The 19060-nt window shown below is 43.5% G+C and overlaps 2 protein-coding genes across 5 annotated transcripts in view; one reads left to right on the forward strand and one right to left on the reverse strand.

The window, feature by feature from the left end:
- The first annotated feature begins 908 nt into the window (after positions 1-908).
- LOC131572280 (beta-1,4-galactosyltransferase 3-like) lies at positions 909-18218 on the forward strand. Of its 2 annotated transcripts, none has more exons than XM_058825388.1 (6): positions 909-1385; positions 8159-8394; positions 9969-10096; positions 10779-10901; positions 13608-13712; positions 14631-18218. In XM_058825388.1, the coding sequence occupies exons 1-6, from the start codon at positions 1142-1144 to the stop codon at positions 14770-14772; spliced, it is 978 nt and encodes a 325-aa protein (XP_058681371.1). In that variant the 5' UTR covers positions 909-1141; the 3' UTR covers positions 14773-18218. The 2 variants fall into 2 exon arrangements, with proteins under 2 accessions (XP_058681371.1, XP_058681370.1); XM_058825387.1 differs by having other exon boundaries at positions 911-1385; positions 9969-10159; positions 14631-18215.
- The window catches only part of B4GALT4 (beta-1,4-galactosyltransferase 4), a 28535-nt gene continuing 25662 nt past the window's right edge, over positions 16188-19060 (reverse strand). For all 3 annotated transcript variants that reach the window (XM_058825384.1, XM_058825385.1, XM_058825386.1), the window contains 2 exons: positions 17236-17340; positions 16188-16802 (listed from right to left, as the gene is read on the reverse strand). In XM_058825384.1, the coding sequence (XP_058681367.1) occupies positions 16661-16802; positions 17236-17340 (247 nt within the window). In that variant the 3' untranslated portion in view covers positions 16188-16660. The remainder of the gene's footprint in view (positions 16803-17235; positions 17341-19060) is intronic.

Raw genomic sequence — 19060 nt, forward strand, 5'->3', positions numbered from 1 at the left:
TGGCGCTGAGCTCTGGGAGCCTGATGGTGAGCTCAGGGAGGCTGATGGTGAGCTCAGGGAGCCTGCTCCCCCTCACAGATTTCCTTCTAACCCTCTTCCCAGTGCAAACGCGGCCAACACAAACTCTTCTTCGTAGCTGTGTAGGAATTTAATATCTGTAAAATGTCTTTTCCTCTAAGAAAAAGCAGGCACATAAGAGCAGACAAATGACTGACAGCACAATCTAAGCCCCACCTTTTTTCAAAATCAGCCAGAAAAGAGAGGGGCATAAAAGCTTAAATTTTTCAGGGCAGCATGGCCATGGCAGGAGGCCTCTCACAGCGGCCAGGCTGCTGTGGTCCCTTTAGGCACTGGCTGAGGTGGATCCATTCCACAGAATCACCCAATCAATCAGTTTGGAAAAGACTTCTGTGATAATATTGAGTCCGGCCTATGACCGAACACCGCCACGGCAACCAGCCCATGGCACTGAGGGCCACGCCCAGTCTTTCCTTACACACCTCCAGGGACGGAGACTCCGCCACCTCCCTGGGCAGTCCATTGCAATGTCTAAATTTCCATTCATCTCTCCCTGACCAGTTTAATAGCCAATTTAAAGTGGAGACAGCAGTCGGGGTCTCGTCTCACCGACGAGAGAGACACGGGGTGCAGTTCAGCAGCCACCACATCCTTCTCCCTCCTCGCCCACAGCGGCGGCCGCTGACGGAGGGGGGAAGATGACTACATCTCCCAGCATGCTGAGCGGCAGCACGGCCCGGCCAGGGGCCCGCCCTGCCCCGCCGTGCGTTCTGGGAGCTGTAGTCTCGCCGGAAGGCGGGCGGGGGAGGGCGGGCGCTGCGCCTGTGCCACAGCGAGCCCGTGCCGCTGCCCCGGAGCTCCGAGCGGGCTGGCTCTGGCTCGGCCGGCTCGTCCCTTCCTCCAGCCCGCCTGGCTCAGCTCGCACCGCGAAGGGGAGGTCTGGCTCTCGGCGTCCTGATGAAGCCCAGCTAGGGGAGCACGCTGCCGCCTCAGAAAGTTGGAGGAGAAGAAGGAGGGGGAGGAGGAGGTCTGCACAGCGATGTAGCCCCGAGCGTGGAACGGCAGCCCCTGGAAGGCACTTCAGCTCCTCGCCGCCCTGATCCTGGAGCATGGGCTAAAAACGATGTTCCTCTCCCGTATGGAAAATCATTGTTTCCTGCTGTTTGTGTTTGTCTTCCAAGCAATATTTATCCTGATCCTCTACCGAAGCGGACCTTCGCGTGTGTTCCGCGGGTTTGTAGAGGCGCCTCAGGTGGTGGTGGTGGATTACTCGAAGCCCCACGATGTGTACACAAACCTCAGCTTGTTCACCCAGGCTCCCAGTGAGGACACCATGCCCTACTGCTCAGCGCAGTCCCCAGTCCTGGGTAGGTATGAACCTCCAAAAACCCTGGAAAGGTGGTTTGAAAGAACCTCCTTCATAACCCTGAAGGTGTCATAAATGTAAGTTGTATCTTCTACAAACTTTGAAACAGGTGTGCTGGTGTACTTTCGCTGCCAAAATTCTCTCCTGTTAACAACCCGTGTTGTTTTACTGCTTGTGCGGGGAAAAGTGTTTTACTGGCCTATAAATTTCCAATATTGAGAGTTTGGTTACACAGATGTCAAGATTGTAGAGCAAAAGCAAAAACAGTGCATGGTGATAATATCAAGTTAGTAATGCTTTTTTGTTTTTTTTTTCTTGGCAGTCTTGTGTAAAGTGACCCAACAATTTAGAAACTGCATAATATTGACTTCTGACTTTAACGCCTTGGTTCTTTGTCTTAAGCCTTATATCAAATCTGTAGTTCAATATAAATTGATTAAGTTGACTTGAAATCAGCTTAAGGAGGATGAATGAGGATGGCACCTTGCTCTTCATGGTGATCTTCTAGTCTATGATTGTCACACATCCTTTAGGCTTAGAAATTTCTTTGTTAGACCTAAAAATCTGGTCACAGGTTAATTTGTATTCACAGTAGGACCAAACCAGAGCTGATCCAAGAAGCAGCATTCATCCAGCTGTTGCAGTACTAAAACAATTGAGAAATTTTAAGTCAGTGCAAAGTCAAACCAGGTGTATAAAGCAGGTGTGTTTCCAGTAAAGTGGTGGTGCTGCTCAGGCAATAGTGAATCCCTTTGACTCAGCCAGCCATGAATGGATTCAGTTCCATCAGCATGCACTTACAGCTGGTTTGGGCCATCACCTTCTTAGAGTACCGTGTGGTAAGTTACTCTTGTCAGCTTTTTCCATACTACACAGGTTTCTGCATGTCTAAATGTTGTCTACACCTAGCCCTTAGCCTTGGACTGCTGTTCTAGGAAAGCTGGTCACTGCACATGGAGTCCATTAGGAGCAAATGGTTGACCTTGGTTCATGTGGAAGCTCTGTGGGAAGCCAGTGCTCTTATGTCAGGTTGCTTACTTAGGTTGGAGAGCTCTGCTGGGACCCTTTGGATGAGCCTGCTCAGGCTGCAACTTTTGTAATGGTGCTTGTTCTTTTGAGATGTTTTCTTCCTTCCCCTGATGCTTGCAGTTAAATTAAGTACACACAGTGTGTATGATGAAAGTGTAAGATAGCTTTGGGTATGTGTTTCAGCATTTCCCATAGAAATGGCTCTACCAACTCCTGAAATCCTGGTAGCACAGAGCCTTTTTGCACAGGTGCTGGTGTCATGGTCTCAGTGCACTGCAGCCCATTCAGTTCTGGGGAGCTACAATTCCTTTTTTCAGGCTGAATTGTTTTATTTGAAAAAGCACAGCAGAAATGTGACTGCACCTAGTTTGTGTCCACTACTGATGAAAATCCTCTCTCCTAAAGAGTCAAATGAGACAGCTTTAGTGTCAAAAAGAAAGAACCAAACAATTCTGCAGCTTGCCTGCAAACCATCAGATAAGTAAAAGTAGTGATGTGTATGGAGGAGGCGGACACAGAGTAAAATTACACTAATCTGTGCTCTTAGAGCTGGGAAATCTTTTGAAGAACTCCTCCTCTGCCCATCACTGAGAGTGCTGAGAGCAGGGCATGGTCCTGCAGGCGGTACTTCAGAGCTAAAATGGAAACATGATGTTAGTCACAGACAGAAACAAACAGCAAGCTGTCTGGGAGGAAAAAAAGCCAACCATGAGCAAAGTAACTGTGTAAGCTTTGCTGTATGAAAATACTGAGCTGAGCATATGAACCATTGTTGAAGTGAAACACAAGTAATTTGGAGCACTGATACAAATTCAGCTTCAGAAAAATGAGGTCTCTGCTACTGCTTAACTTTTACTCAGTGGTATTTCCCTGGAAATATAGGATGTAAATTACTGCTTCTGTCACTGCATGCCAGCCTCTTCTGGGTGTTTTGCTTTTTTCTTAGCTGAGAAGCATGCTGTTTTGTGAGGGAGTTGTCCCTTGTTTTATATGTGATGGGCACATATGAATTGAGATAAATACTTTATAAATGTCTTGAATAGTTGTTGCCATCATCTCTCACGAGACTGATGTTTCTTGGAAGCATTATATTGCAGAGAGCAATGCCTTTTAATATTAATTTCATAAACTCTATTAAATGAGATTTCAAATCAATTCTTGAGGACTCAGCCTCCTGCTCAGAGATGGTAATAAGTCACAGTGCCCACTCTAAAGTGTGTTAAAGTACCTGGAAGGATGCCAAATGGCTTAAATGGTTTCTGCATCAGGGCTTTTATGAAGTGCAGCACTTTTTCCATTTATATATGTAGTAGATCATTTTGATAACTGTGTGAATGTTAATCAGCTTGCAGCTCATCTGTCTGTTTCCTGTCTCCTGAATCTGCAGCAACTTGGTTCTTCCAGGGCTGTGAAGTAAGAATTGAAGTGTAATTGCTAATCATCTCTGCCTTGGAGGAACTAGACTCCTGCTGACTAGTGGTGCTTTTAAACACCTAGTGGTGTCCACTGAACATTTTGTGACCAAGAACTTGAAAAGCATTGCAGGTATTCAGTGTCTTCACTAATAAAGTGAATAAATTACTTGAGTTCCCTCAGAAGTTAAAGTTTCTACACAAATAACCCATTGCCTGTTTCTTCCTCCTCTGTTTTTAGAAAAAGTGAAGTGCTTATATGCCAGGGTTATACTTCGTTAAACATAACTAAATAGCTTTTAAATTCAAAATCTGACTTTCTCACATTGCATGCAAGTTACCTTGCTTCAGTTCATCTTTTCTACTCACAAAGAAAAAGTTTGGTGCTAGAAGATTTGGCTGTATTGTATTATTTCTGGTTCGGTTTAAAGGGGTACCTTCCTTTGTGCATGGTACGTGCTGAATAAGTTGGTGTGGCCCTCGAGGACTTTAATAGTTGAAAGTTCTGTCTGTAAGTTTGCTGTTTATAATTTGCTCATGCTATGGAAGGATTTTTTCCAAGCCCTTCTTATAGTAGTTACTGCCTTTCACTCCCATCTGTCATAACCTTTTCATGAGCAGGGCCATCTGTTGTATTAAGTAGCTCCTGCTATGTTTTCTAATGCTGCCAGAGTTTCTTCTCTTGGATTGAAAGAGAAATAAAGAAGTGGCAGTGCTAATGCTGAGATTTATTTTCAGGTGCCATTGAGGCAGCCTTGTATTCTGTCATTAGAAACTGATGCTTAAATGAAAGCTGTTGGTCTGATTTTTTATTTTTTCCCCAAGCACTGGTAGAATTACAGAAATATGACTCTGTTAATGTAGTGTGTGGTGCTGCAGTATCTGAGTGCAGCATTCACCCATGCTACTGTTCCTGTCTGTTCATCTTGTGTAAGTTCTGGTTATTCTCATTGGGCTTGGTGGTTACAGCTGCAAACTCTGAGTTCAGAAGTCCTGGAGTTCCTTTCGTAAGGTGGGATAGATATGGCCAAGGCCCATAGGTCCCCTCACAGGGAAGTGTGTTGTCTAGGGAGTGAAGCAAGCAGGGAGTGTGCTGTCAGTGGCACTAGCTAACACAGACAGGGAATTGTGAGACCTAACTGTACACTGAAATTTCATATTCATTAAACACCCTCTGTGTGATGGTACAGGCACAGAAACATCTTTGGAACAATGACAAAATTGGCCATGGAAAAATTGCTTGGACACTTCAGGGTGTTGATTCTGTACTCTGCCTCAACAGGGATCCTGTGCTTCCTAGTATGTGTAAGATGTTTTTTTCCTCCTTTTCCAAGGCTGTGCTTTATCCCTCTTTGGTCCAGCCTGCAAGTGCTCTGCTCACATTTGGGAATTAATTGGATTAGATTGCATTAGCCTTTTGTTAGTTGGACGGCAGGGAGACATGAGAGCCGGAATGTAGCTTGTAGCCAAGGAGTGTAGGGCAGCCAGAGGTTTTGGGGATGTAAGTCACACTCTTTTTTTTTTTCTTCCTTCCCTTGGCATATTCCAGATTAAGCTTCTGAGCTGATTTTTTTGAGATCTGGAGCCAGGCAGCATAGGAGAACACAGTATCTTGAAAAACCTGGAAAATACAAATGTTACACTCCTGGAATGCTTGGGTATGGAAGGAGAGAACAGGAGTGAAGTTATTCGCATTGTCCTGCTCATGCCTTTACATTCAAATTAAGGTCTTATTTTTTCTGGAATTTGAAGATTGTTGCTGCAGAATCTTACTCTGCAATACAGAGTCCCAATTGTTTTACAGAAAACAAAACCTTGCCTTTGTGGGAGAATAAAAGGGATTAATTCCCTTTATTATTTTTTCTTTAGAGCAATGATCTATAGTTGAAATCCCTGAATATAATACTTCTTTAGCAAGCTCCAGTTGTCATCGAATCAGTGGTTAATGGTGCTTTAGGTTGAAAGATCTGATAATCAGGGAGTCCATTAATCTAAACAGCAACATAAACTACAGGTTGATAACATTGTTGGACTGAAACGTGGGAGTCTTAAGGGTGGAAAGGGAAGCTGCCTGCACAGAGGTAGGAAATAACCTCATGAAATGTTCACTGTAAATGTGACCTAGGTTCACAGCCCTCACAATGATTCTCTGAAGAACCTCTCTTCTGTTTTGGGTACAAATATATGGCAGTGTACTCTGCTTTCCTGCTGCGGGTAATGCAGTGAAAATCAAATTCTCCTGTATTTTAAGTAGTTGGAGAAGGACTGAAAAGTGATGTTTAGGAGTCAGCTATTGCAAAATATTGCTGACAAGCAGAAGTCAGGCTTTCTTTTTAAAAACAAACCAACCAACAGAAACCAATGAAAACCCACACAGTAAGATTCAGACCAGACATTTTTGACAGCGTGAGAAATGGGATGAGTGGCTCTTCAGACTGACCTTCAGGAAATGCCATTTGTGTGTTCCTTGAGGGAGAAAAGGAGACACTTATCAAATACAGGTTTGCCCATCAGAAATATGAGGTGTACCAGCTTCCTCATAGTAGCAAAATGTTCCCTGGTTCAGAATGGACACTTTGAATTTTAGGGCAAATTTACTCATTAAGCATGTTACTGCTCTAAAAATCCTGCAACCAACCCAAAACCAATGAACCAAGCAAACCCCCAAAACCAGTGGAGGGATGTTGCCTCTTTCTGTGTCAGTTAAACAGGATGTGGATGTGGGCAGGCTCAATTTTTTTGTTTGTTTTTGTTAGAATTGTAGCAGAGATTTGAATGTAGGATGGACTGAAGGAAGCATATTCTGGACTCACTTGCTTATTTAGTCGTAAAACACACCTGTACCTTCTCCTGCTCAAATGAAAGCTCCTAAACACTAGGCCTAAATGTTTGCTTTCTCTCTCCCATGCTTCATTATCAGAAGGTTTTTGAGAGAATTATTTATTTCAGTGGTTTAAGAGGGAGTCTCACTTAGAAGATACTAAAACCTTGATTTAGGACAGCCATAGTGTTAATTATCAGCTTGGAAAGAAAATCTTGTTTATAGCTATGAAAAAAAAAAAAACCACCACCAGCTACAAACTTGCCTTGCACACTTTTGGTGAAAAAAAGATTTTGCCTTTGGTAACATGGCCTGCAAAGAATTTTTTAATAGAACTGTCATTTGAAATCGCCAGCTTCTAATTATGATTTGGGTGAAAGTTTTTTCCTAGTTCATTTAAGCATTGGATGGTAATCTTGTTCTGCATCTGTGTATTATTTTCTTAAAAGTTCACAGTTGTAGAAAACCATTAAGACACACTGATTTCTGTATAAATACAAGTTTTCTGCTGCTTCTGGAAGCTTTTCTCACAACCCAGGAGTACAGGCATTTAGATAATTGTAGAATTTGTTTATTTATACTGTAACAATGAGGTTTGTGTTAAAATGGGCATTGACACTTTATATGGATTCTTTTTCACTTATGACTTGTCAGTATTTTTCCATCTGAAGAATGGAAGAATTCATGTAAAAATGCAGATTTTTTTATAATTAGGCAATAACTCTTGAAGATATCCAGTATATTTTGTATTTTAAAAAGAGGTGCTGAGTAGAACAACAACCATGTATAGTTTCTTTTGCTATCCTGTGCCTGTTCCTGAAAATATAATATCTTTCTTCTTTCTCAGGTCTGTCATCTGCTTCTCCCAGATTTTGAAGTACTGCCTGCTTATCAAAGTGTATAAAATGAAATAATATAGCAAATTCAGCTATTGTGGCATGTGATTGTAACATCAAATTGAACTTGAAATGCTTTTAAAGGTAGAACTGACATTTTCTAAGCATTTCTATTCATCCAGGCTTCAAACTGTTTCTCCCCTGACCTGCTGAATATCCACTTGCACATCTTTGTCCTTGAATCTCTTCTGAAAGAGGCCTAGAGAAATTTTCCAAATGGGTAGCAAAAGCAGATGTGTCTGTTCATCTTGAATAATTTTCAGCGCTGTTTCTTTCAGCGAATCCACTTACTCAAGGATCTCATCTAAGCAGCACCAGGCTGTAGCAGGCAGGCAGTCCCAGGGAGCAGCAGCTGTGCCGCAGCCCAGTGGGGCTTGCTGGCCGTGCCCGGGCTCGGCATGCCTGGCAGGTGGTGTGTGTGTCCCCTGGTGCTGAGCTGGCCAGCAGGCAGCAGTGAAATTCATCACTGAGCCACATCTGCGTGGGTGTTGTTAACTCTTCTCTGGTGGGGCTGCTGTCTGAAGGAGCAAACATGGGTAGCTGATCTCGTAGGTCTGAAAAAAGATAGATCATTGATGTTTCTCCTGATGATTCTTTTTTCTGTCTCTCCTTACAGTTGGTCCATTAACCATCACCTTCAAGGTGCTCCCTAGTGAAAGGATGATCATAAAAAGAAATCCTTTTGTTCAGTCTGGTGGCCACTACAGGCCACCTCACTGCTTTGCCCGCTACAAATCCGCCATCCTCGTGGCCTACAGGAACCAGGAGAAGAAACTCCGCCACCTTCTCTACTACATCCATCCCTTCCTGCAGCGCCAGCAGCTCAGCTACACCATCTACCTGATCCAGCAGGTAAATCCAAGTCTAATGTGCCTGCTGGGAGCTCAGCCACACCACTTAAGGGCTGGGTTCTGAAGAAGAAATGTGACTCTTGTGATGTGGAAATGGTGCTTTATGCATGGGCTGGGAGGAGGTCAGATAGCTGTCCTGCCTCCATGACTGCTAATGACTGAAATAATGTACCACTTGTCAAGATCATCCTTCTGCTATTATTTGGTTCTGTTGTGGTTTTGTTGTGTTTTTTTTTTTTTTTCCTGGGAGTATAAATTTGTCACTAAGTGGTTGTGCTGGTTTGAAAGTAAACCAGCAGGAGTAATGAACTGCCAGACAATCACCTTGAGAAAGATTTCAGATCGGAATTACAACTTAATAGAAAGATTACAATAAATGCATTAATACAAAAACACTGGGTTTAAGTGACAGCCTGTCCCCCTGTTGGTCAGGATGGTGGTCACAGCCTGATTAAGTGATGGCTGCAGTGTTGAAAACGGTGGTCCTGTGGAAGGTCTGGTCCTCCTCTGGGTCCCTTGAGCAGTGATGGTGTTCCAAGTCCCCAAATCGAGATGATATGTGGTCAGGTTCAGGTGGTACCTCCCAGGGCAGGGAGTTTCACAATGGAATGATGTAGTCCTATGAGGGACAGAATATTTTTGGAGTCCTTGGTGGTTGTTGCCAGGTGTTCTGCTGGTGCCATTGAGTTCATGATGGCCCCTTAGCGGAGACCCTTCAGGATGGGTGGGACTGCTGCTTTACCGGAGGGAGGTACCACAACTGAGTGTGAAGAGAAAGAAACACTACCCTGCCTCACAGGGCTGCCTCTTTTTTCCTTATGTAACACCCAGCTGTATCCTGAGGGGTGGCTGTGCACTGGGCAGCTGCTGCAAGCGACCCTTCTTTAAGAGTTTGTCTGAAAATGATGTAGAGGAAAGTAGAGTTTGGTTACACCCCGCAGCTTTCCTTTTGTAACCCAGGGCAGTTGTAACTTTTGTTTTCCTCTTTCTGAGATTTGCATGTGGTTTGTCTGTAGCTTCAGTGTGACTACTGAGCAGAATTGGAGACTGAATGCTGGAGTGAAGCTGGATATTTTTAGTCTATGTCACATACAAACATGTGGCTTGGCAGGGCAGTCTGTGCAGGTCAAGCAGCCTTTTGTACCTGACATGGACTGGTGTTGCAAAAGATCAGTGGCAAGGGAGCAAGTTTTGGATTCATCAGTTAAAACCAATAGTTTATTGGGAGGGCAAAGAAGCTTTTTGTTTGACCAAGATCTTTTTCTGATTTGTAAGTTTTAGTAAACAGTAGTCAGGGCAAAAGTGTTGCTGTACACCTGTTTACCTGAGGAATGGCTTATAGATGGATCTCTTGAGAGGTGCCAACAGTGCAAGGCCCCTGACACAGCAAAGCTGACAATTGTTGAGAATGTTGTGGAGAGGGTGGGTGACATTTTCAAAGCTGGGAGCATGGAATTTGCAGCCAGTATTGATTCATTCATTTGAATAAGGCTTTTTGACTAAAACAAATTTTAACTGAGCTATCTTACAACATCTGTGTTGTTTTGGTGAAGAAATGTAGGTTTTCTTTTCCAGGTAGGGACTGGTTCATTTAACCGAGCAAAGCTGCTCAATGTTGGTGTCCGGGAGGCCATGAAGGATGAAGAGTGGGACTGCCTTGTCCTGCATGACATTGACCTGGTGCCTGAGAATGATTATAACCTGTACGTTTGTGATGAATATTATCCCAAGCACATGGCCAGTGCCATAGATAAGTTTCAGTACACGTGAGTGCCTCCATTTGCTTTCTGTGGATATATTCCAGTTGCTTCACTTCCGGTTAGAAAGTATGGGAAAGGGTGGGAACAGTGAAAGACACAAACTTAATGAAGTTTTCTGTGTGTTAGTTTTGCAGCAGTTACTTCCTAGAAAAGGATATTTTTGACTCAAGCATGCAATCTTGAATGTTTCCTTGCCTGTAGTTCCCTGTTCCACAGTTAGCTCAGCTTGGCAAACGACTGGCAGGTTTCTGTTTGATTTTCCTTTAAGAAAAAAAGTATAAGGTGGGAATATTGGATCAGGTGGAATATGATGTGCTAGGATACCGATACTTTAAACTGATCCAAGATACAAACTTTGAAACCAGCTTTACTTTGGTCAGTTTTGGGGGAACGTGGTGAGAAACATTGAGGGGAATGGAACATGATGGGAATTACACTGGGTTTACTGGTTTGGGGTTTGGCATTGTCATGAGAGTGCCTGCAAGTATGCAATTCATGTATGTGTGACTTGGATCACACTGTTAGTTGTGAGGACAGGCATTACCTTCAGTAGTGAACTCTGGTTTTTGGTGGTTGGGTTTTTTTGGAGGGTGGTGTTTGTTTGCCTGTTTGTTTTCTCTTTTAGTCTGCCATACAAGTCCTTTTTTGGGGGCGTGTCTGCTCTGACTCCAGAACATTACATGAAGATGAATGGGTTTCCCAACACCTACTGGGGCGATGGTGGTGAAAATGATGACATTGCTACAAGGTACCAGTGCACAGGACAGGTTGAAGTGGATCTACGCTGGCAAGTGAAGCATAACAGCACCCTAGGAAAGGAACCAACCACATTGTTCCTTAGTGTGCTTGCAGTACCATTATAATCCCAAATGCTGTTGCTATTGGGAATGCTTTATGTCAGGAAATGGTCAGAACCTATGAATCCAATCACTATGTGCTGGGAAAATGAAGCTTTCTCATTTCTGGGGAGCAGAATGTTATTTCACATCCTTGTGCCTTCAGTGCAAGGGGTGATAACCACTTGTGGTTGACAAGTGCCTCCACTGATGTTGACAGCCCCAAGGGAGGGAAGGAATCTGCAACCTTGAGGAATAAGAAGGTGCTTAACTAATTCTCAGACAGTTGGGAATTTAAGTTAAGTGCATTTAGGCTGCTCCAAGTGTTACCTAATCACTGACACTTGGGATTAAGGAGCACAAGGAATTCTGTCTTTTGTCTGCAGTGCTGGGTGATGGAGGAGCCTGTGTACCAGCGTGAGTCAGTGACAGCAAGAGTTGATGGTTTTTCTTGTACTTTGGTTGCCTTGGCAGCAGCATTCTATAGATGAGTTTAGTTCCAGGTGCTCTGCCTAATGTGAATTCTTCAAGTACAGAATCATGGCTGCAGCTTCTTTATTCAGCTTTGGAATTGCACTGTGCACCTTCCTGTGCACCATCCAGCACTGAGGCAGGCTCATGGGGAGTTTATAAAACTAAACTGACCATGGAAGCCTTTGTTATTTTTGTCTTGCGTAACGTGACAAGTTACAGGGTTTTTTTCAAAGCAGCATTCATCTGGGAATTGAAAGCCAGATTTTCTAATATAGAATTCCTCCTTTGCCTTTCAGAGAAAGCCAACTAAAAGGTTGTACGGTTGTTTAGAGAGTCAGCATTTATGAAAGGAATAGAATGCCAGGAAAATAGATCTTTATATCAAGTACTACAATGCTGGGTCTATTCAGCTGCTCTTAGTATAGCTTAGGCATCTAATTTGGGTTTTGGTACCTAGGGTAGAGTCATGCCAGTTATGCATAGGAGTGCACTTCTTTGAAGAGAATCCTGGAAGGCAAGTGAATTCTATAGCTCCCAGAATAGCCCTTTCTGGAAGGGAATTAGAGCCTATGTTTTCAGAGAAAACTTACACTAATGATTAGCAATGTTTTGGCCCAGAGATACATGGGGGCTGTGGACAATGCCTGTTAATGATTTATTCACATTCTGAAGTCTCAGCCTGCAGAAGTTAGGAATGAGCTGGCTGTTCTTCAGTGACCAGCTGGGATCTGGATATTGGGAGTAGCTCAAGCACTTCTTACCATGTATCAAAAAAATAATGCATCTTTTTTTTTTGACATTTCAGTGTCCAGTTTTCAAAAATTCTGTGCAAAGATGATTTTTTTTTTCTGGGATATTGCTTATTAAAAAGCAGAGTTAATGAAAAAAAACTGCCAGCTGCTCTTATAGTTGCCAGACTGCAGTACTCTCTAGTACAAGTTGTAGCAAATACCAGAAGAAAACACTATTCTAATTGGAGCCACTCATGTGTTAACATTTTCAACTACAGGAAGGTCTCTTGGACTCTTCTTACCAGTAAATGAATGTATTAACAATTCAGTTTTAGTCTTATTTGTAATGCAAAAAAACTGTGACAGCAAAGCTAGTTTAGTGTTCTTGTTTTTTTGTCTCTTTATGGTTGAATGTGCCATAAGCTTATGTTCAGAAAAAAAGAAACTGTCTAAAACTCCATGTGAAATAATGGAACTATAACACTGTCAGTGAAGTGTTATAATCATCTGGTGGCTCTAGCCTGACAAATATTTTCAATTCTGTGGCCTTTCAGCTTCCTAACATTCCTGCTGTATCAGATCCCAATGGAACGCAGTCAAATGCTGCAAACATGCCAGTTAGATAACCTCAACTGAGCAAACATTCATTCTTACATTCACAGGAATTTTCTCTGCCTGAGGGCTGTCCTGTGATAACAGAGGTGTGGTAGCACTAGTGGAGGTTTAGCTAGCACTGTTGAAGGCACTTTTTATTGGCAAAGTAACATAGGTGCTATCAGCAGTGGGCTGTGAGTTGCTTGAAAGTCACCCAGAATGCTGGGCTTAGAAGCTCTGTTCTGGAATTCTGAGCCTTCATTTCCTCTTCTCTTATCTAACTGTACTGCAGCTGAGTTTACATATGTTTGTCTGGTGCCTGTATTTATCCCTAATCTTTTATGAACCAGTCTAATCAGGCCATCTGAATGAATGGCACTTCTCAAAGAAGAGAGGCTTAATCTGGTTTTGAAACTCAGGACTGGCTTCCTTTCAGAAACTGCAAGTATGAGGTCTTTTTTTTTTTTTTTCTTTTCCCTTAAAGTTCAGGTGATGGACCTCTAGGCAGCAAAAGCTGCACTCTTAGGAGGAAGTGGAATAATGCTCATTTTTCAGAGTCAGGGGAACTGCTCTTGAATGCTCTGTATGCTGATGTTCATTCCCTGCTTGCTCTAATCCCCTTGTGCCCTGTCAAAGTGCACTGCAGCTGGGAGCTTTCTAGCCCAAGCCTGGCCTAGAGCCCGCTAGAGAAGGTCATGTGGCCCTGTGCTGCTTCTGCACTTTGTTTTTATTGCATTAGCACTGAAAATCATCTCTGACCATAAGCCTGGAAGTGGCATCTCTATGCCCAAGCAAACACTTTTATATGTTGTTTTACAGGATTCACTTGGCAGGAATGAAAATAGTCCGGACATCCCCTCACATTGGCCGCTACCGAGTGACGGACTACAAGGAAGAGACAGAGATCCCAGATCCTTGGAGGAGGTACCTGGTGGGGCTGGGGGCTGCTCTGGGCCTTGGGACAGCTTGGCTCTTGCTGTCACCTTCCCCAGCACGGGCTGCATGTGCCTCATGTCACTGCTGCTTTTTCTGCTTTAGGAAGGCTGTTTAAAAACAGCCCCCAGTCACTTTCAACTGAATCATTCAGCTCCTGTCTTCACACTTGAAGGGTTTCTCCTAGTTTCCTGCCTTTTCTTCCTATTGTGAAGGACAGATGCCAGCTAGGAAGCTAACACTAGATTTAAACATGAAATTATATAGGGAGTAAAACTTAAAGGAAAAAATATTGCCGGTCTTATAAATAGGGAGATTTCAGTTTGAAGGGGCACTGTGTTACAAGTTCCCAATATTAAAAGCTTGCTGTTCAGTCTGTGTGGAGTTACAACGTGCCATTAAAATAGTGGAAAGCAATATTCTAGTTTGAAGACATGAGAAAGGTGCTATGAGAGACTTTATCAAAGACTGTTTTATATAGAAGAGCTGGAGGAGGGTGTTGGGTCAAGTGTGGTGGAGGCTTCTCATACCAGCAGTGCAGATCTCTCTGTATCATCTCAAAACTCAGGTTTCCATAACAACCCTGTCAAAAACCTACCTACAGCAGCCTGTGTACACTGTGGCTGCAAACTTCTGCCTTGCACTCCCAGGTCTCTCTAGGCTGCTGACAGCTCCTTGGTTTTTGGAGACTCTAGCTGCCACCTCACTGGTCTCCCTCTATGATCAGGGTCCAGTCTGAATTGTCCTCCTTTGGAATACTCACTGTGAACTCACTCTAATCTGTTCAGTCTGTATCATGGGAAGAATTGTCTCAGGGCTTTTCTGCCCTCTGGAAGACTCTTTCTTCTGCAGCTTCAGCTGCCAATGTTACCTTCGTTCTTCTAACTGCAGGTCTTCTTTCTCCCTCAGGCCTCCTTCCCAACACAACACCAGAAAAACATGGAAAGCTGATGGAATGAATACATTACAGTTCAGGCTCCTTTCCAGGACTAAGCATCCTCTTTATACCAAGATCACTGTGGACATTGGATATGTTCCCCCATTTTCTTAAGAGACTGAAAACAAAAGCAGAGGTTGGGTGCCACATGGGCATTCAGCCAATCTCTCCCATTTTCCTGTGGCGTCTGCCCCACCTGAGATTAACCCTTTTGCCTTTCCTTTTTCTTCAAACTGTTTCAGATTTAGAAGAGGCTCCAGGAACAGGATATGACAGCTACTAAACAGTCTGTGGCTTACTGTAAAAATAGTCCAAGTCACTGTAAAACTGACCCCTGAGCCATATCTGTGATCGTAAGCAAATCCAAGCTTTCTGGAACCTTTGTTCAGTAGCTGGACAGCTCTGTCCTGCTTTGTACTTAAGTGTTAATTGGGATGCAAGCCATTCTGTCAGATTGGCCTCTGACAGGTTGTATTTTGAGAAGGTGTTGAAGCCATTTACTGTTCTATAAATATCTTTTGTAAATTTGAGTATAAATGGAGTTATGTGTTTGGCTGAACAGTTTTATAGAATACTGAATGAGTGTAATAAAAGAGAAAGTTGCCCTGAAACCAGGCAAACCAGAGTTTAAATCCCTGATTTTTTTTTTCTGACCTGAACCACAACTGTTGAAATTGTTTTATTGTAGCTGCAAGTAATGCAGACTGAGTGGGACCTGAGGCTGTCACCTAAGTCTAACCTCCTGCTCAGAGCAGGGAAATTAATCTACTGCTACAGCTGTTGCTCAGACATTAGGTATCACTGAATGCTGAGCTGTCTTCAATATAAAATACTGGTGAGAAATTAAATATTAGTTTTTCCTTGAGGTCAAACATGTCAACAGTGGAGCTGTGACCCTGCAGGAAAGCATTGTACTTACCTGATTGTGAGATTGACACAGTCAGCCCAAACCGTTGCCCTTGCTGTAAACTTACTTTCTCTGCCAACTGAGTCTGTAGCACTGCCTGCCAGGTCCAGTTATTTTGAGAGTGTGACACAGGGTATTTTGGCTTGTTCCTTGAAGATACAAAAACTCCTTCATCACTGAAAAGCTGCATCCATGCCACTGTACTTACAAACATCTAGTTTCACTCTTCTCCACAATTGGAATAATGTCCTAAAAGAAACTCTCCCAAGCCTGCCTTCACATCAACATGTAAAGACAGTTAAATACAATGCAGTAGGTCCAGTGCTCTAATCAAGACTTCTGCTCAAATCCAGCAGCACAGTGGAACAGCTGGTTACTTAAGCAAGACTCACAGATGACAATGGCCTGGGTCACACTCTGCTAACAGTGTGGCCCAAAGCATTAAAATTAGTGGAGTGGAATTTCTCCCCCTCCAACAGAGCTGGCTACTGCCTTTCCTTCCCCATCCCTGCAGAGTAACAGGGATCCTGCTGCAGAATGAGACTGATCACTGCCACAGGACATGTCCCCCTCAGCAGGGGACATTGTGGTGTGAAGGACGAGAAACTCAGGAGCTCAGTGGACTGCATTTATTGAGAAATTTGTAACATCTCTTTACCCATTACCATTACTGCTCTTCTCTCACACATAAGCAGTTTTTCCTTAGGCCAAAAAAATTTTACTTTTCTCATCAAGTTTGTAGTTCTTTGAAGAATTATTGTGACCAAAAATAACTTTAGAAAGAGTTGCAAAACCAAGTATTTTTTCAGAGACTTGGTTCAAGTCCTTGGACCAGCCCAAACAAGGACACGTTTTCTAATGTCCCAGCAAAAAGTGCATAGTAGAACACGAGGAACTGTCCCTTGGGTCAGTCTGTAACTCCAGTCCTCACAAAAGGAAACTCTCAACCACCCAATGAGATGCTGTGAAGGAGCACTTTACTTGCTCCTGTGCTACTGAAGGACTCTCCCAAGCAGGTGCTGGAAGTCATCTGCTCTAACAGCAGCCACAAAGGAGATCTGTTGCCATTTCCTATAACCTGGGAAGTGCTGGCCCCTATGAGACCTTGGGCTGCACACTGAAGTCCACTGTGATGTTGATGTAAAGTGGGTTGTGTTCCACAGAGAGCAGTTGATAGGAACAGGAATTCAGCCCGTCTGTCTTCCATGTTCTAGAGACCTGACGGAGGAGCTTCATCCTGAGGACAAAGAGGAGAAAAACCTTCACTGACATGCACAGGAGAGGAGTTTTGGTCTCTTTCCCAATGGTAGTAAATTTGGAAGCAAAGCTACGGCTTTTTATCTACTAGAAATACAAAGTTGTTCTGTTTTCAGCACAGTCACATATGGGGAGAAAAATCCTTTGGCTCAATCTCTGAAATCTTGCTATAATCATACCTATGGAAGTGTAATTTTGGAAGTTTCTATGGAACACCACCCAGTCAGTTCTAGGAAGATCTCATGTAGAGGAAGCAGCTGCCAGCTGTGAACAGTGTTGTCACAGGGGTGTCCCCCAGAGCCTCTGGGTACCACAAGAAGCCTGTTTGGCCTGGAGCAAAGACCTTGTCCCCCAGCTGCCTGGCTCAGCCACAGACCATGACAGTGCAAGGCAGAAACCTGCTCCTGACCCACCTCTCTCGATTCTCCTCGTTACCATGGTCACGGTTGTGGAAGATCATTGTGTACCTGGCCACATCAGCAGGCGGCCTCACCACTTTCATCTTCTGCATCTCAACCCTGCAAGAAGCAATAAAAAGTGTTGTGAGGAACACAACACCTCTAAACCAGCTGTTAATGAAGAAAACCCAACAGTTGGAGACCCCATCTCTTGTAGATGCTGTGGAAGCAAATACAGAGTTGTAAGAGCTAATCTGCATGTCTTCCACAACCCATTTTGCCAGAGAAATGAGGCTCAGAGTTGCATTCCTGGAGAAGAGGTCTGGGGGGGTGACAGATACACCTTTCTTTTGAACAGAAGCAGGTAACTACTTACAATAGAGATGTAGAGCTTTAAGCAGACATTATAAAACAGAGTACATTTATATCAATATTGACTGGACTACTCTGCACTGCCCTGTAGCAAGTTTCCACATGTTCTGCAACAAGTCCATCTTAAGCCCTGCAATAAAACCCTTATACTTGATAGTTCTCCAAAAATAAATTAAAAGCTTGTTTTCTTTTTTAGTAGCTGTCAGACAGCTGCAAAACTTTTATTTGTTCACATTAAGCAAATTTCTCTGAGAACAATGCCAGAAGCACTGAGCCCTATGCATGGATTTAAATGTCTGACATCAGTTGCTTAGTTGGAGTTTCTGACCTTACACATACCTTTGGAGCACAGCTTTGCCCTGACAGCAGAAAAAAACTTTATGACAAGGGAATTAAGGAATAGTCCACCTTTTGCTAGTCACTCATCAGCTGAAAGAAAAATAGGAAACCAAGATTTGAAAAAACTGAGCCCCTTACAGATTTCCATGACTTTGTAGAACTAAATTATCAAACAACTACAACAAATGATCTGAAGAATCTCTCTGAGATACACGCCTTAGGAGGGGGCCCAAAAGAGACCATCACCTTTGTTCCAGAGGCAGATCAGCAGAATGTGAGAGTCCCGAGCACCGAAGGGATGCTGCCATCTGCTGACTTCCCTCGGGAAGGCTCCAAGGATCTCTGCACAACAGCCCACCAGACAGCAAGCTTGCCATTACCTACCCCTGCAAACTCGGTCACCAGGCCAGCCCAAGGCACAAGCCAAGTCCGGCTGCAGAGCACACACTGGGTCGGGACTTGGTTTCCCCACCAAGACCTCAATAGTGCAAAGTTACAATGTGCCACACAAAAACATCACTTGTTTCCAACCCCTTGCAAAGATTGTAGAGACCCACAGTAAATCCTGCTGTCCTGCTGCTTCTCTGCTGCCCAAGGGAATATCTGAAAGAACTATTACCCATGGGAAGCCAGGGAATAAAATAGCACCAAGCCACTCCCTGAACTATAAAAGTCAGCTCCCAGGAGGTCACAGAGAAGTTGGTGCATCTAGCCAGGAGTAAGAAAGAAAAAACAGTTGTGGTTAAGGGACAGAAACCCATACCTGCAGCAGACCTTTCCAATTTCTTCAGGTAGAGCTGACCAATCTGCTGAACTGACACCGAGAAACACTTTTCATTTGCAAGTTCCTAACTTCTAACATACTTAATCCCCTCTATATTTACATAACATCACCAGAGATATAAATTTTATGTCCCCAAAGTGTTTGCAAATTTAAGCAACTGAAAAGGATAAGAACTTAAAAATGACAGAGTATAAACCGAGTTACAAACTGATAGGCTCTGCCAGCAGAGCTTGTAGAGTAGTGGGTTCTTATCTGCTGTTTGCTTGTGGTTTTTTCTCTATTTACTAATAGCAGTGCAGGATTAGAGGTTTATTCCTAGGCAAAGAGCAAAAGTTCAACATAAAA

Source organism: Ammospiza caudacuta, chromosome 2 (assembly GCF_027887145.1).
Source record: "Ammospiza caudacuta isolate bAmmCau1 chromosome 2, bAmmCau1.pri, whole genome shotgun sequence".
Lineage (NCBI taxonomy): Eukaryota > Metazoa > Chordata > Aves > Passeriformes > Passerellidae > Ammospiza > Ammospiza caudacuta.

Bases quoted from the DNA above. Each gene is read 5' to 3' on its own strand.
- LOC131572280 (XM_058825387.1), top strand. From the start codon at position 1,142: ATGTTCCTCTCCCGTATGGAAAATCATTGTTTCCTGCTGTTTGTGTTT. The intron at 8,395-9,968 runs GTAAATCCAAGT...TTTCTTTTCCAG, and splicing joins CCATCTACCTGATCCAGCAG to GTAGGGACTGGTTCATTTAA. The intron at 13,713-14,630 runs GTACCTGGTGGG...TTTCTCCCTCAG, and splicing joins ATCCCAGATCCTTGGAGGAG to GCCTCCTTCCCAACACAACA.